Below are 15,294 nucleotides of genomic sequence, written 5' to 3'. Positions count from 1 at the left end.
TAGATCAAAGTGGAGGTGCACCATCGCCCTTAAGAGGGACAGGCAGGCCTCACTTGTCCAGATGTGGCTCTAAAGAAAGAACGCGTCCTTCAGGAGAACCGGGTGAGGCACCTGGGAGGAAGGGCAGCCTGAGAGGCAGATGGCAGAGGTGCTGGCTGACAGACACAGCGCCCTGGGCTAGAGTCCAGGCTGCCGAGGCCCCCGGGGGCTCCAGTGCCTCTGTGACCAAGATGACGTGTCCAGCTGTCCTCTTGGTTCCCTCCTGTGGACTGGCCGTCGGGGAGGCCCCCCCACCTCCCCGAGGCAGTCACTGTACCAGGCGTGGTCCTTGCTACCTGGGCACTCCACATGCATTGTCCTACTTCACTGCGAACCCTCCCGGGCCTTCCTGAGATAATGTGCCTCCCAGTGGAATCTGTGTGGATGACAGCTCCCCAGCAGACCAGAGGATCTTCCTCCCCTTGGCAGATTTTCATCCCAGGTTGATACTCCGTCAGTCTTATCAGCCGTTCAAGAAGTGGATCAGAGTGCTCTGTAAATTCACAAAATGAGATCTTTGAGCCTACAACATGCTAGCTTCTGTGAACCTTAGGGCATGGCCAACAGGGTTCCCTGGCGACCTCACCCCATTTGTCCATTCACAGCCCTCCAAAGACCCAACTGTTCTTGTCAGTTTTCTAAAATACAGGTTTATTGAAATTCAGTTCTATAAATTCACCTATTTAAAATGTACAGTTCAGTTCTTTGGAGTATGTTGACACAGTTGAGCAACAATCACCACAATCAGTTTTAGAGCATTTTTATCACACCCAGAAGAAACCCTGTACCCAATAGTCACTTCCCATTTTCTTTTATTTTTAAGATTCTTGCTTTTTAACTCTCAGCATTAGCTTAAGCGTTTACACACGTGTATAGCTAATACGGAATATGGTAGGTACACGGTTACCATTGTGCTCACAGATGTCTTCCCTCGCTCTTTTTGTCTTGCATCCCATTCATTAAGGGAAAAACAGCCCAACAACCTACCAAGCCCGCAGCTCTTCTGATGAAACATATTCATCAGGCTGCTAATTCTTGGGTGTTGATAGTGTACAGGGGGCTTTGGAATGTTTAGTAGAGATTAGACCCTGTCGTCATAATTCTATTAAATCATAGCATCAGAGAATGTTGGAACTAGAAAGGAACTTAGAAATACCTAGACACGTGTTTACCAAATCATGATAGACGAGATGATTTTACATGGCTCATAGGTGAATGGTTTTTATTTTAATAGTTATACATTTGTTCTAACATGCATTAAGAAAGTGTGATCAGTGTTTGAAGCCTTTGTTGTGTGAATATTATTGCTTACAGTGAGTTAAAGATCACTGTTAGATATATATATATTCACACATGTAATATAATAAGTGGTACATGAAATGGCAAAAATTATGAAGATTGTGTGTGCTGTAGCCCCGCGTTCCAGGAAACAAGCTCACTCAGAGAGGACAGTGCAGATAGTGGAGTGCAGTTTATTACATCGGTGGGCCCAAGGCAGAGTCTCCTCTTAGCCAAGGATCCCAACCAGCATTTGTGAAAACTTTATATACCCTAAGTGTATAAGGCTCTCTGAAACTAGTCTGAACAAAGGAAAAAGAAAGCTACAATCATAGTTAACCCATGATTCTTATGCCTTAAGCCTAGGTAGTTAACAGTGGACACTTATCAATAGGTTTGTGGTCATACCCCAATAAGCATAATAGAATGTATGATTCTATTCGGTTACACAGGTAATTAGGGTATTCTTTTAGGCAATGGAGAAGGCAATGGCACCCCACTCCAGTACTCTTGCCTGGAAAATCCCATGGACGGAGGAGCCTGGAGGGCTGCAGTCCATGGGGTCGCTGAGGGTCGGACACGACTGAGCGACTTCACTTTCACTTTTCACTTTCATGCATTGGAAAAGGAAATGGTAACCCACTCCAGTGTTCTTGCCTGGAGAATCCCAGGGATGGGGGAGCCTGGTGAGCTGCCCTCTATGGGGTCGCACAGAGTCGGACACGACTGAAGTGACTTAGCAGTTAGGCGATGGAGAGCCCTGGGGCTCTTCCTTCTGGGGGCCCTGGTTTTCCCTTCTGGGGGCCTGGTTTTCCAGTTGGTATGTCGTTTCCATAGATACTGGGCATATAGCTCAAAGTCCACAGTCCGGCCCAAGACAGAGTCCTGCTTTCAAGATAGAGCCTGTTCTGTTTCCTTCTTCCTAGGTAACACTAATCTAGACTGAACCATCTTATTTAGATGAAGAAACAGGTTTAGAAGATTTTGCCCGTGACTGAGGGCTTTTCTAACCTCCATTCAAGTTCTCTTTGCCCTCTTAGGAGAGCATTTGTTGTTTACTCGCCAAGTTGTATCCGACTCTTTTGCAGCCCTGTGGACTATAGCCCACCAGGCTCCTCTGTCCACAGGATTGCCCAGGAGAGAATACTGGAGTAGACTGCCATTTCCTTCTCCGGGGATCTCCCTGACCCAAGGCTCTAACTCCTGTCTTCTGCATTGAAAACCAGATTTATCAGTCCCATAAGTTTAGCGCTTTCCAGTGTACAGGCTGGTGCACAAGTCTGGGCTCACTGAGATCATTCCTTTGATGTGTATCTCGGCTCTCTGGCTCCAGTCTCCTGTGTGTTCCTATCCTGCGTCCCCTCAGGGTTCACCCACTGGAGGGGGTGGCTGAGGGCTCCAGGACCTTTGTCTCCATCCTGAGCTCCCTCAGGGCCTACCGCAGGGGGTGTCTGGAGTGGTTTGAAGGCTGCAGCATTCTGTGTTTACTGATCTGATGTGTGGGGCGGCATTTTTCTTTCACTTGGGTTAAGTGCCCAATGGAAATGAAAACACTTCCCTGTTGCTTCTCTAGGACTAAAGGCAAAATCGTGGCCTGATTGGAAAATCATTGTTAAAGAAGAATTTGAAGGATTATTTTGATTTTCTTTAACATGATGGCCCTTAATATTTACTTCCAGAAGACTAGTCGAATGCTTGTTTACTGGTTCTCCCAGAACTAGTTTTCTACCAAAACAACTGGTAGCGAGCCTTTTCCACTTAAACAGTTACCGTCTTACAGAATAAGTCCATTTAGAATGTAGTAAGTTCCCAACTATCACGTGAGGAATCTCATGCTAAGGTCTGGTTTACACTGTGGGAAAAAGCAGCAGCCAGAGGCACACTGTTTACCGAGGCTCTGGGTGCACAGGGTGAAGGGGCAAGATGACGCTTCTCCTTTTGTTCTGTCAGAAACCATAGCTGGATAATACCAGCTGCTGCCTGCAGCCCAAGGGTGGTGGAGGGGGCCCTGGGCCGGCAACTGTGACTCAGGAAGGAAGAGTGTCTAAGACTGCGGGGTCTCAGAGTTCCACTGGGGGAAGACTGAGTCATAGCAGATGGCTGCCCCCAAGTTTCCACATTTCCTGGGACGTGGTCAGGTTTGGCTTTGGAGAGGGCCTACTTGCACTCTTGCTTCAGACTGTGACTCTGGAGAACACTGACTTAATCTCCACCTTACTTCATTCTCGTTGGAAATGCCCACATATGTGCGTTTGTGTTTGTGTATTTGGTGTGTGTGTAGGGACTGAAGACGGAGCCCAGGAGGTGGTGAAGGAGATCTTAGAAGATGTGGTCACGTCTGCAGTTAAAGGTGAGAACCAAGCACCAAGCCTCTCCTCCTCCTTGCTCCTTCACGCGAGTGCCCAGCCAGGTGTGTTGTGGTAGAGTGCACCACCGCCACCACCTCCTGCACACTCATGGAAACCAAGAAGTCACTTGTGACTCGTGATGGGTTTCATTCTCCCTCGGGTTGGGTTCAGGATGCGCAGTCTGACAGTGTTAGAGTTGGGTGTGCCACTGGAGATGCAGAGGTCCATGCCCTGTAGAGCCAGGTTTCCCCAGGAGTGGGCGGGGGGCCCTGAGGCAGTGAAGTTTCCGGGCTAGACATCAATGTGTCCAGGGGACAGTCCCCATGTCAGCAGGTGTCACATGCATAGAGAAGCTCTGTTAGTTTTGTTCGACTTCATTCATAACTACCCCAGCTTTTGGTGTAGTTTCAGTGGAATTAACCTTGGATAGCTCCAAATGACTGTTAGATGATTTTTCCTTTTGTTTTTACTCGAACTCTCAGGTCAGTGGTTATGTGCTGAACACTGAGCTTCGGGGTCAGTAAACCATTAATGGGTTGAGAAGTCAATAAATTAGTGGTTCGTAATCCGTGTTTTTAAATGGGAGACATAAAACAAAAATAGGTACAAACTGAATGTCTTGCATGTAGTAGTGTTAAGCATTGTTCCATGAGACATGTTTCAATGATTTATCTTTGTGCACACATGTATACTGGGTCCTGACTTTTAAAATGTATCTCTTAATGAGTGAGCATCAAGGTCAAAGAGTATTGACCTTTGACCTTTTTACCCACCGCTCAAAACCGTGTCTTTTTGTTAATTTAAGGTACCACCAAGCTATAGTCATAGATTTTATTGTTGGTTTAACTCTTTGTAGAAATGTCTTTAAAAATAAAGTAATTTGATTTCATACTTTTAGATTTTTCTTTCCTGGGTCCAATATATGAGTATATGAAGTCCTCACATGGTGAACCTTGTCTGTCTTGCTCATACTGTATCTTCCAGCCCCTAGCCTAGAGTTTGGCCCATAGTAGGCACCTGATAAGTATTTGCTGAATATGCTTTAGAAACCATTTTTGAAGATGGTGCTACTGAGTTGTTTGGTGTTCCTTAAATATATTAATATAACGATCCACATGGTAAATTTCTCATAGAGGTCACCTGTTCTGCTAGTCATCAGATATGCTTATTTCATGAAATGATGGAATCCATTTAATTCTTTGTCTTTTCCTTTTCCACATGGCTGCCAGGAAGCTCAGACCTCCTTTTTTTTCCTCGTACTGTGACTAAGGTTTTCTATCATAGCTATCAACCTCTTCATTTACGTGACTCTTGTTCTCTGACCCCTACATTAGTAACCCTTTCTGTGCATTTCTGTTTATCTGCTTCTAATTATCTTCAGAAGTAGGTAGGGGTGGACAGGGCTGCTACATTGCACATTTCTGGAGGTACCATTGACCCAGACTATAGTATAAAGTGACCTGGGAGTGGGGCTGTGGGTAACAGACACATAAAGCCAGAAAGGGAAAAAGGAGTAGCTTGAAGGTTATGTGAATAACTTCTGGGACTTCTCTGGTTAAGACAACGTGCTCCTAATGCAGGAGGTACAGGTTCGATCCCTGGTCAGGGAGCTAAAATCCTACATGCCTGATGGCCAGAAAACCAAAACATAAAACAGACATAATGTTGCAATGAATTCAATAAAGACTTTAAAAATGGTCCACACACACACACACACAAAAAAAAAAACTTAAAAAAACCCAAAAACTTCTTCTTGGTGTCAGGCCATCTTTTAGGGTAAGTATTGACTCGATGATGACTTTTGCATTGTATTTTAAGAAGCAGCACAAAAGCATGGGCTGACGGAGCCCGAGAGGGTCCTGAGTGAACTGGAGTGCCAGGAACGTGCCGCCCCCCCTGCAGCTGATGAAAACTCCCAGACCAACGGGATAGCGGACGACAGGCAGTCCTTGTCATCAGCAGATAACCTGGTGCGTTGGTGATCTTCTAGCAGACTCCTTTCGAGGTTTACTTCTTCTGTAAGATGCAGAGTTATATCTCTGTCAGAAGAAGCCAGTGAAAACCAGCAAGCCCTGTTCAGTTATTTAGTCACACCATCCTGGCCTGATGTTCTGTATGTTCTTGGAACATGCTCGTTAATGCTGGTGGTATGTAATGTTGTTAAACCCTATTTATTCAGAACTTTTAAAAACTTAACATTTCTTGCCCTTTTTCTTTTCTCTCAAAATGGTATACATTGATTACAGAAAGAATAAGGGAAATACAGAGAAAGAAAAATAAGGAAGTAGAAGTCATCCATAATGTAACCCAGAGATAACATTTGTTAAGGTTTTACTTACACCATAGATTTTTCTCTCCCTCCCATGTTTGAACCACTTAAATGTAATAACATGATATGCATGCTGTTTTGTAACCCGCTTTTTAAATTTAAGGTACATTATGAACATCCTTTCAGGCACCCTTAAGTGTGTCTGCTACATTATTTTTTTAGATAGCTTTGTTGTTCTATTGAAAATGCTATATATAAACATTCAAAACAGGAAGAAATACGATCTGAACTTGCCTCCTGAACTCACTCAGTCTCTGCCTTTTCCCATGTGTCCCAACTGTTCAAATGATCACACACACACACAGGAGCCTTTTTATGTATTTCTTTTTTCTATTCATCACCCTGTTTCATGGAATTTTAGTTATTGATAAACTAGATACCTGTTTATGTACTGTATGTTTATCTACTTTATGCATAAAAATAATAAGATTTTCTCTACAACTATTCCCTACTCCACTCCACCCTGACAGTTGCCCCTGTCTCAGTCTGTTTAGGCTGCATTAATAGAATACTGTATACTGGGTGCCTTATAAACAACAGAAATGTGTTTCTCACAGTTCTGGAGGCGAGGAAGTCCAAGGTCAAGATATTAACAGTTGCAGTGTCTGGTGAGAGCCTGTTTGTTTCCTGGTTCATGGACAGCCATCTTCTTACTCTGTCCTGGCAGAAGGGGCAAGGGAGCTCTCTGAGGCCTGTTTAATAAAGGCAGTAATCCCATCCGTGAAGGCTCCACCTCACTGCCAAAGGCCCCATCTCCAAATTCCATCACATTAGGGATTAGGTTTCAACATAAGAAATTCAGTGAGGGTCTCAGACATCCAGACTATAGCAGTCCCCTTGGGGTTCTGTCATCCCCATTAAGAAGGCGCTGGGGGGATGATCTGGGAGATTGGGATTGGTGTATATACACTGTTGATACATGTATAAAATTAGACAACAGTGAGAACCTGCTGTATAGCACGGTGCTCTGTGGGGACCTAAATGGGGAGGAAATCCAGGAAAGAAGGGATGTATGTATACGTATAGCTGAGCCACTTGGCTATACAGTAGAAGCTAACACAACCCTGTAAAGCAACTATACTCCAATAAAAAAAATTGTTTTTAATGAATGCATGTATATAGGGATGTGTATAAATTCACACATGGTATCTGTGTCACATATTTGACTGCAACTTGCTTTGTTCCCTCAACACTTTTATGGACATCTTTTCACATCAGTAGTACTAATTTTTTAATGGCCATGTGAAATTCTGTCATGGATTACCATAATCTGTTTAACCAGTTCCCTATTAGGTTTTTGGATTATTTCAGTTTAATCACAGGAGACAGTTCTACAGTGAATATCCTTGTAGATAGATCTTTTTCTTTTGTGACCCCATGGACTGTAGCCCGCCAGGCTCCTCTGTCCCTGCGATTTCGCAGACAAGAATACTGGAGTGGATTGCCATTTCCTTCTCCAGGGGATCTTCCTGACCCAAGGATGGAATCCAGATCTCCTGCACTGGCAGGCAGGTTCTTTATTACTGAGTCACCTGCGAATCCCAACAGTATTCTTAGAAATATCTTTTTTACCCAAACTAATAAAATTATCTATATTCGTTTGGGGTTTTTTATGATTTAACCTTTGCTCATTTATCATTTTAAACCACTCACACCCACTTTTTGAAGGACTTGGAAGTTTTAGAATTGCTGTGACAACTCCCCCAGAAGCTCCTGTTTTGACATATTGTTTCCTCCCCCACATCCTTCACCTCCCCCAATGAGTAAATAATTTACATTTTCATGAGATAATTACATTTCTTATTTTTGAAAAGAGTCATCCTTTTGTTTGGACCCTTTGATTTTTCTCATCTTTGTTCTGATCTTAGGAGTCGGATGCTCAAGGACATCCAGTGGCCGCCAGGTTCTCCCACATTCTGCAGAAGGATGCCTTCCTGGTGTTTCGCTCCCTGTGCAAGCTGTCCATGAAACCCCTTGGCGAAGGCCCCCCAGATCCAAAGTGAGCTGACAGCAGTTCTTGGCCGTCTATAATCCTAATGATCCAGGAGGATCTTAGGGGCTCCAAGAAACCCCACTGCCTTGTCCCCTGGTTGGTGTAAATGCAGGAATTTACAGGACTGTTTTACAATGATTTCAGGCTCATGAAGGTCCCACAGTCCTCTCATCATAGATTATGTGCCCACGAACCAAGATTATTGGGCCCAATTTTTCTTTCCTTGGTTTATATACTAAAAAACAATCGTTCAGTTGAATATTCACCCTCTTTCTCCTGACTGATGAATTTAATCATCTGAAGGTCAGAGTCCCCCACCTGGATGCATAGAGAACCTCAGTTTCTTGCCTTGAATGGAAACTTCTGTTTTCATGGGTACAGATTTATGCCCCAGATTCAACCCAGAGAAGCCAGACCTTTAGAGTGAAGGATATACCACAAGGAAGATGGTGCTGTGGGGTGTCAAAGCAGAAGTTTTGGAGCCATGGGGAGCTGCTGGCTCACATGAGACCAACTTCATGCCCGTAGGAGCTACTGAACCTCATCTGGAAAATGGGAATATGGAAAATCAACTCACAGGATCGTTTACCTGAAATGATAGAATTGACATCCCAAGCACAGGGCCCAGTAGTTCACGATAGTTTATAGTCACTGTTATTGTCGTTATTACTGGTTGCTAATTACAGTCCTCTTCTGTTGAGAATATGATGACCATTAGGGAAAAGACTCAGGAAGGTTTCCCTTTCTTTCCATCCCGTGGGCAGGGATGGGAGCCTGAGGCAGGTAGATGAAGAGCCCTGTTCTCGTTGTCTCTAAACACAGAGCAGGACAGACAGTTCAGTCTCACATGATGGATGTGAAGTAATTGGTTCTGTTAGATTCGTTGCAGAACCAGCTTTCCAGAATCGGTTTGTACTTATTTTGCTCCTGCTGTATTTTCTGCTTTATGAGTGGGAGAAAGAGACAACAGTTGGCAGCTCTTGTTCTCCCAGGGCCTGCGGGTTCTGAGAACCTGCCTCATGCCAGCTGCCCTCCCTCTCTTGACATTTTAGGTGCTGTTGCTGATTCTTGAGTCCCCGGCTTCTCAGAAAATCCTCTCACTGATAGAGGAGTGAGACCTTCTTAAACATCCTTTCTGAAATGTTACCTCTTAGCGCTACCCTTGTTCTCTGTCTCCTCTGCCAGGTCCCACGAGCTGCGTTCCAAGGTGGTCTCCCTGCAGCTCCTCCTGTCCGTGTTGCAGAACGCCGGCCCGGTCTTCAGGACTCATGAGATGTTCATCACCGCGATCAAGCAGTACCTCTGCGTGGCGTTGTCCAAGAACGGCGTCTCCTCAGTGCCTGATGTCTTTGAGCTCTCTCTCGCTATTTTTCTCACTCTTCTTTCAAACTTTAAAATGCATCTGAAGATGCAAATAGAGGTATGGACTCCAATTGACTGTTTTGGGGTTTGTTTTGAAGTTTGATGACGCTTTTATATGATGTGTTAAATATTGGTGGGAGTTACACAGTCTACGTGCTGGCACCCCTAAGAACTTTTTGAGCAAGAGAATTCCTTTTCATAAAAAGTTACTGCCCCCAAATCTTGTATATGTGTGCTTACTCAGTCGTGTCTGACTCTTCATGACCCCATGGACTGTAGCCCGCCAGGCTCATTTTTCCATGGAATTTTCCAGGCAAGAATACTGGAGTGGGTTGCCATTTTCCTTCTCCAGAGGAACTGCCCAACCCAGTGATCAAACCCACATTTCTTGCATTGACAGGCAGATTCTTTACCACTGCACGACCTGGGAAGCCCCAAATCTTGTATACCTTTCATTTTAACCAAAGGTTTAAATTGTGTAGTCTTTTGTTGGGCTCAGTCCCCCAGACATGTTTGTTTAGCCTATAAATTGTTTGAAATAACTTGAATTAGTATCCAGACTGAGAAGTCAGGGACTTCCCTGGTGATTCAGTGGCTAAGACTCTGAGCTCCCAATGCAGGGGGCCTGGGTTCCATCCCTGGTCAGGGAACTAGATCCCATGTGCCGTAACTAGGAGTTCGAATGCTGCAACGAAAGATCCCAAGTGCCACAACTAAGTAAGACCTGAAGTAGCCAAAGAAATATACATTTTTTTAAAAATCGGGAAATGCGATTTTCCATATAAATCCATATTTCTGATTTCCTCTCAAAACCCCACAACTCCAATTCTGCCTTTCCACGTGGCAATTCTTGGCTTTTTCTCTGGAGCAACTGTGTACTCTGATGGGGCTGTATTCACTGTGGTCCTGCCCTCCTCACTCTCCCACACACACCCAGGCTCCTGTGCTGGGCAGCCACCTGCACACACACACACAGCAGCCACCTAAACACAGACATGCACAGACACAGACACACCTACACACACACACACACACACACACACACACACACACACCCACCCCTGGCCTCCCTCCCTGCTTTACTCATAGACTCAGCCTGCTCGTAAAGGCTTCAGGGGTTTTGGGCCCTAATTTAAGCTATTAATTACTGTCCTCCTTTATCTTCTTCTTGTCATATAGGTCTTTTTCAAAGAGATTTTCCTGAACATTTTAGAAACGTCAACAAGCTCTTTCGAGCACAGGTGGATGGTCATTCAGACCCTGACAAGGATCTGCGCAGGTACTTTCTCCCAGAGTGGGGCTCATCCTTTTGACTTACCCAGAAACACTTCTGAGGCTTTCATTCTCCACAGTCCAGATGAAGATCTTGATCCCCTCCTTTTAACGTTGTAATGAAGTGCTGAGGAAATCATTCCCTTAAAGGCTGCTACTCACCTAATGACCAGACTGTTTTGCCCGGGACTTTCTGACTATAGCACGGCAAATCTCATGTCCTGGGAAACCTCCTAATCCTGAAAAACTAGGACACTTGTCACTGTATCTACAAGCTGAACATGGTTTATAAGTCAGAGAGTCCCAGGTATGAGTGTCCTAACTCCTAATTGGGTGCTAAAGTAAATTTGCATTTCCCTTTACACCACCCAATTGTGTGACAATAAACTGAGCATCTATTTGTCATCACAGTAACCTCATCAGAGTTATACGGCTTTAAGAGTTGGATGAGGCAGTTGTTCTCCCTTTTTGACGAGGAAAGTAAGCTGTGAGAGTTTGAGTGAGCAGCCTGAGATTTCAGTGAGTGCCAGGGCAGGCCTGGGAGGAGAGCCTCCTGCATTTTTAGTCCTTCCGTCACACACTTCCTGAGTGAGGCGTGTCCAGCCTGAGTTACTAATTCACTGGGAAAACTTTGTTTGACCAAGGACTCTCATTTAATAAGGAAACACACGTGTTCTCTGTGTTCACTAAGAATCTCTAACATCCGTGTGTTATTTTCCAAGATGCCCAGTGTGTTGTAGACATTTACGTCAACTACGACTGTGATTTAAATGCTGCTAACATTTTTGAGCGCCTCGTAAACGATTTATCGAAAATCGCTCAGGGAAGAAGTGGACACGAGCTGGGAATGACACCTCTGCAGGTAAAACCACTGAGAACATTTATGTTCACAGTTCATTCATTTCAGTAAACATTTGTCGAGCCACCGTGTGCCAGGCACTGTCCTTGGTGCTGGGGACACAGCAGTGAACAGAACACAGACAGGCACATCCAGGTGCACAATTGCTGTGGTCCTGACACTTAAAAGCAGGCAGTGAAGAAGCCAGCTGCAGGAAGAATAAAGCAGGGACGCTAGAGAAGGGGTGTTGGAGGTGAGGGTGGGGCCATCAGGGTCATCTCCCTCAGAAAGTGAGACTTGAGCTGAGACCTGTAGGAAGCGTGTTGACTCTGTCACCTTTTCTTAGATCGTGTGAACACAGGATCCCAGGCTAGAGTAAAGGCAAAGGAGATTGCTTCTTACTAGATTCCCTCCCTACAAAGACGATAGGGTTCTTAACCTGAGGTCTCTGAAGAAATTGGTTGCAAGGTCTGTGAGCCACCTGTAATTACACGTAGAGTTTTGGTGTATGGGGGCATTTTTCTTCAACAAAGGTCTAAAGTTGTCATTAGATGGCCCAGGGAGAGCCAAACCATCTTAGATGCTATTTTGAGTCTAAAATGTTTGCAGTTTTTAAAAGATGACCTGCAACTCACATTCACATTCAGCTTTTTAGTTGAGAAGTGCTACTTTTTTTTATATATATATTTATTTATCTATTTGCACCAGGTCTTTACTTGCAGCATGCAGACTCTTTAGTTGTGGCATGTGGGATCTAGTTCCCTGACCAGGGATCGAACCCAGGTCCCCTGCACTGGGAGCATGGAGTCTTAGCCACTGGCCCACCAGGGAAGTCCCGAGAAGTGCTACTTAAAAAAAAAAAAAAGTATTTACCTGCAGAGTAAGCCTTAAGATGGAATGCTTTTGTGTGTGTTCAGGGGATGATGGTGTCCACGGTCATTTATCTGCTGCATAAGATTCTTTTCTCTTTTTTCAGGGTCACTAGTTAAGACTCTCCCTTTTTTAAAAAAAAAAAAATGTGTTTTAAATGTTTGGTTGGTTGTTTTTTGTTTTGTTAATTTATATAAGCAATGAATGAGAATTTCACTTTAAAAATCCAAATAATACTCTTCACTTTAGTAAAGTACACATCCCATATTTTTGCAGATAGGGAGTTTGTAATGAACACCTTTAAAGACGATCATGGTTTTTGCAGTGAGCCCTCAATGTTTACGTCACGGGTTCCCTCTTCTTGGGTCAGTAACTCTAAACGTCAGTGATTATCTTGTATTGTCACAGGATTCCCAGAGCCCTCCAGACGTCTGCACTTAGTTTATCTGCTGAGTCTCTGTACTTGTCACCTTTGTCCTTTAGGAGCTCAGTCTCAGGAAGAAAGGCCTGGAGTGCCTCGTGTCCATCCTCAAGTGCATGGTGGAGTGGAGCAAAGACCTGTATGTGAATCCCAACCATCAGACCAGCCTGGGTGAGAGACCCCCCAGTGCACACACACACACCTCCCACCCGCCACCATCTGCCAATCACAATAGGCTGCCCACAACTTTTGGAAAAAGCTATCCTGATACAGTTGTCTTGCTAAGTTGCTGCTAAGTCAGTTCAGTCGTGTCCAACTCTGTGCGACCCCATAGACGGCAGCCCATCCGGCTCCCCCTTCCCTGAGATTCTTCAGGCAAGAACACTGGAGTGGGTTGCCATTTCCTTCTCCAATGCATGAAAGTGAAAAGTGAAAGTGAAGTCGCTCAGTCGTGTCCAACTCTTAGCGACGCCATGGACTGCAGCCCACCAGACTCCTCCGTCCATGGGATTTTCCAGGCAAAAGTACCGGAGTGGGGTGCCCATACTTGTCTTAGAATTAGCAAAATACTTTAGTTTGGGAAATACCTGAAGTGTTTTAAAGGTTCTGCTTTTTAATCCATCTGAAACTTGGGTGGGGGTTGGGTGGAGATAGTGTGAATTGTGCTGTAACTTCATTTTTCCAGAAAACCATTTATTACAACTTTTTTTAGTAGTCTTTTTTCCCCTCACTGATTTGAAGTACCACCTTGATGGTGTAGCACACCTCCCTGTGTGCATAACTGTTTCTGAATTTGCTGTTCTGTTGATTTGTCTGTTCCTCCGCCAATCCCATGCTTTTCGGATGCCTAGAGTTCTGCAGTGAGTTCCAGGGCCTGCGAGGACAGGCTCTGTGTCTTGTGCATCTTGCACTTTTATTCTTTCACGTGAATTTTAGGGTTAGCTTATTTTCCACAAGCAAGTTGTTAAGTAAAGTAACCGCGATATTGAGGTTTTCATGAACCTTACAGTACAAAGCTTATTGTTACAGGCCTGGGAAAGGGAACCGTACGGCCAGACCTCAGCTCAGCCTCGCCTGCGTCCCATCTGCTCACTTGGTTGCCTTTGCTTTTACGTCGTCGCAGGTCAGGAGCGGCCCGTGGACCAGGAGATGGGGGACCTGGCGAGGCGGAGCAGCGTGACGTCCATGGAGTCCACAGTGTCCTCGGGGACGCAGACAACCGTCCAGGACGACCCGGAGCAGTTTGAGGTCATCAAGCAACAGAAGGAGATGATTGAACACGGCATCGAGCTGTGAGTGTGGCTGTTGGCTGGCTGAGTCTCTTGGGAACCTGGCTTTGACTCCTGAAGATGAAACGCCTGTTACAGATGACCGGGGCTGGCGCTTATGGTCAGGCCCGATCAAGTCGCACTGAGTGCGCGTGTGAGTGTGTAAGAGAGAAATCTAATAGCTTTGTGTGGTTGATGCCTGGTCTTTTTTTCCTTTCTTCCTAATTTAAAAAATTTAACTAGTTTAGAAAATGCAGAAAAGTATAAAGCAAGAATGTTAAAATCACTCATAAAATTACTACCTAGAGGAACTTGCCATTGGTAACTATTGTACTTCAGCATACAAAAAACTTAATTTTTGCCATATTTGTGTTATCTACTTTTTTTTTTTTTCTGAACCATTTGAAAGTAATTTGTAGCCATCACATTACTTAAGCTCTACATGGCTGAAAAATAAGGACCTTCTCCCATATAATCACATCATCATTATAGAATCATGAGTAAACATGATTTCTTTCATCTTTCATACACAGAAATGCATACATTCTCACATGCTGTCCAACTTTTGAATGGTAAGTCAATTTTGTAAACTCAGTTCATTTTAAAAATTGATGTTACAGTACTCATTTATTGGATTGGCCTAAAAGTTCACATGCATTTTTCTGTAACATCTGATGGAAAAACCCAAACGGAATTTTTAGCCAACCCCCAGTGTGATTATTTCTATTCTCACCATCCCTTGCATCCCCTCAGTGTATTCTCCCACAGCAGCTAAAGGAATCTTTTAAAAACTCACATCAGTCTTACCACTCCCCTGCCTGCACTCACTCCAGGTTTCCCATTTCCTCCCCACAGCCCTGTCCAGCCTCCAGCCTCCCTCTCTGATCTCTTCCAGTAGTCCTGGATCTTATATGAGTTTCAGTCCCTTGAACATCTCAAGCATTTGGCACCTTTGCACCTTCTGCTTGGAATATTCTTGGGTCTTTTTCAACCTTCAGGCTTGACAAAGCATCTCTTCCTCAAGGAGGCCCCAGTAACCGCACTCTCTGGACAGGTCCAAGGTCACCTCTGTCCCCGCACAGCCTTTCTTCACAGCTTTTGCCACAGTTTGTGTTTCTGTGCTTCTTTCAGTCCCAGTGCATGGCGTGGTGAATAACAAGTTGAATTTATATAGCGGTTATATTTGCCTGCCTTTAACAGGAATTACAGAAGTAACTACTCAAGTGCCGTTGAAGGAAATCCCAGAGTACAGAGTCTAGACTGTTACAGTGGCTCT

General features: G+C 44.6%; 1 protein-coding gene across 2 annotated transcripts in view; it reads left to right on the top strand.

The window, feature by feature from the left end:
* The window catches only part of ARFGEF2 (ARF guanine nucleotide exchange factor 2), an 82,981-nt gene that overhangs the window by 26,000 nt on the left and 41,687 nt on the right, over positions 1-15,294 (top strand). For both annotated transcript variants that reach the window (XM_070381076.1, XM_070381075.1), the window contains 8 exons: positions 3,599-3,667; positions 5,484-5,635; positions 7,863-7,993; positions 9,173-9,407; positions 10,529-10,628; positions 11,344-11,483; positions 12,813-12,921; positions 13,874-14,042. In XM_070381076.1, the coding sequence (XP_070237177.1) occupies positions 3,599-3,667; positions 5,484-5,635; positions 7,863-7,993; positions 9,173-9,407; positions 10,529-10,628; positions 11,344-11,483; positions 12,813-12,921; positions 13,874-14,042 (1,105 nt within the window). The remainder of the gene's footprint in view (positions 1-3,598; positions 3,668-5,483; positions 5,636-7,862; positions 7,994-9,172; positions 9,408-10,528; positions 10,629-11,343; positions 11,484-12,812; positions 12,922-13,873; positions 14,043-15,294) is intronic.

This window comes from Bos mutus, chromosome 13 (genome assembly GCF_027580195.1).
Source record: "Bos mutus isolate GX-2022 chromosome 13, NWIPB_WYAK_1.1, whole genome shotgun sequence".
In the NCBI taxonomy this organism is placed as follows: domain Eukaryota; kingdom Metazoa; phylum Chordata; class Mammalia; order Artiodactyla; family Bovidae; genus Bos; species Bos mutus.
This window is presented reverse-complemented; position numbering and strand designations above follow the sequence as displayed.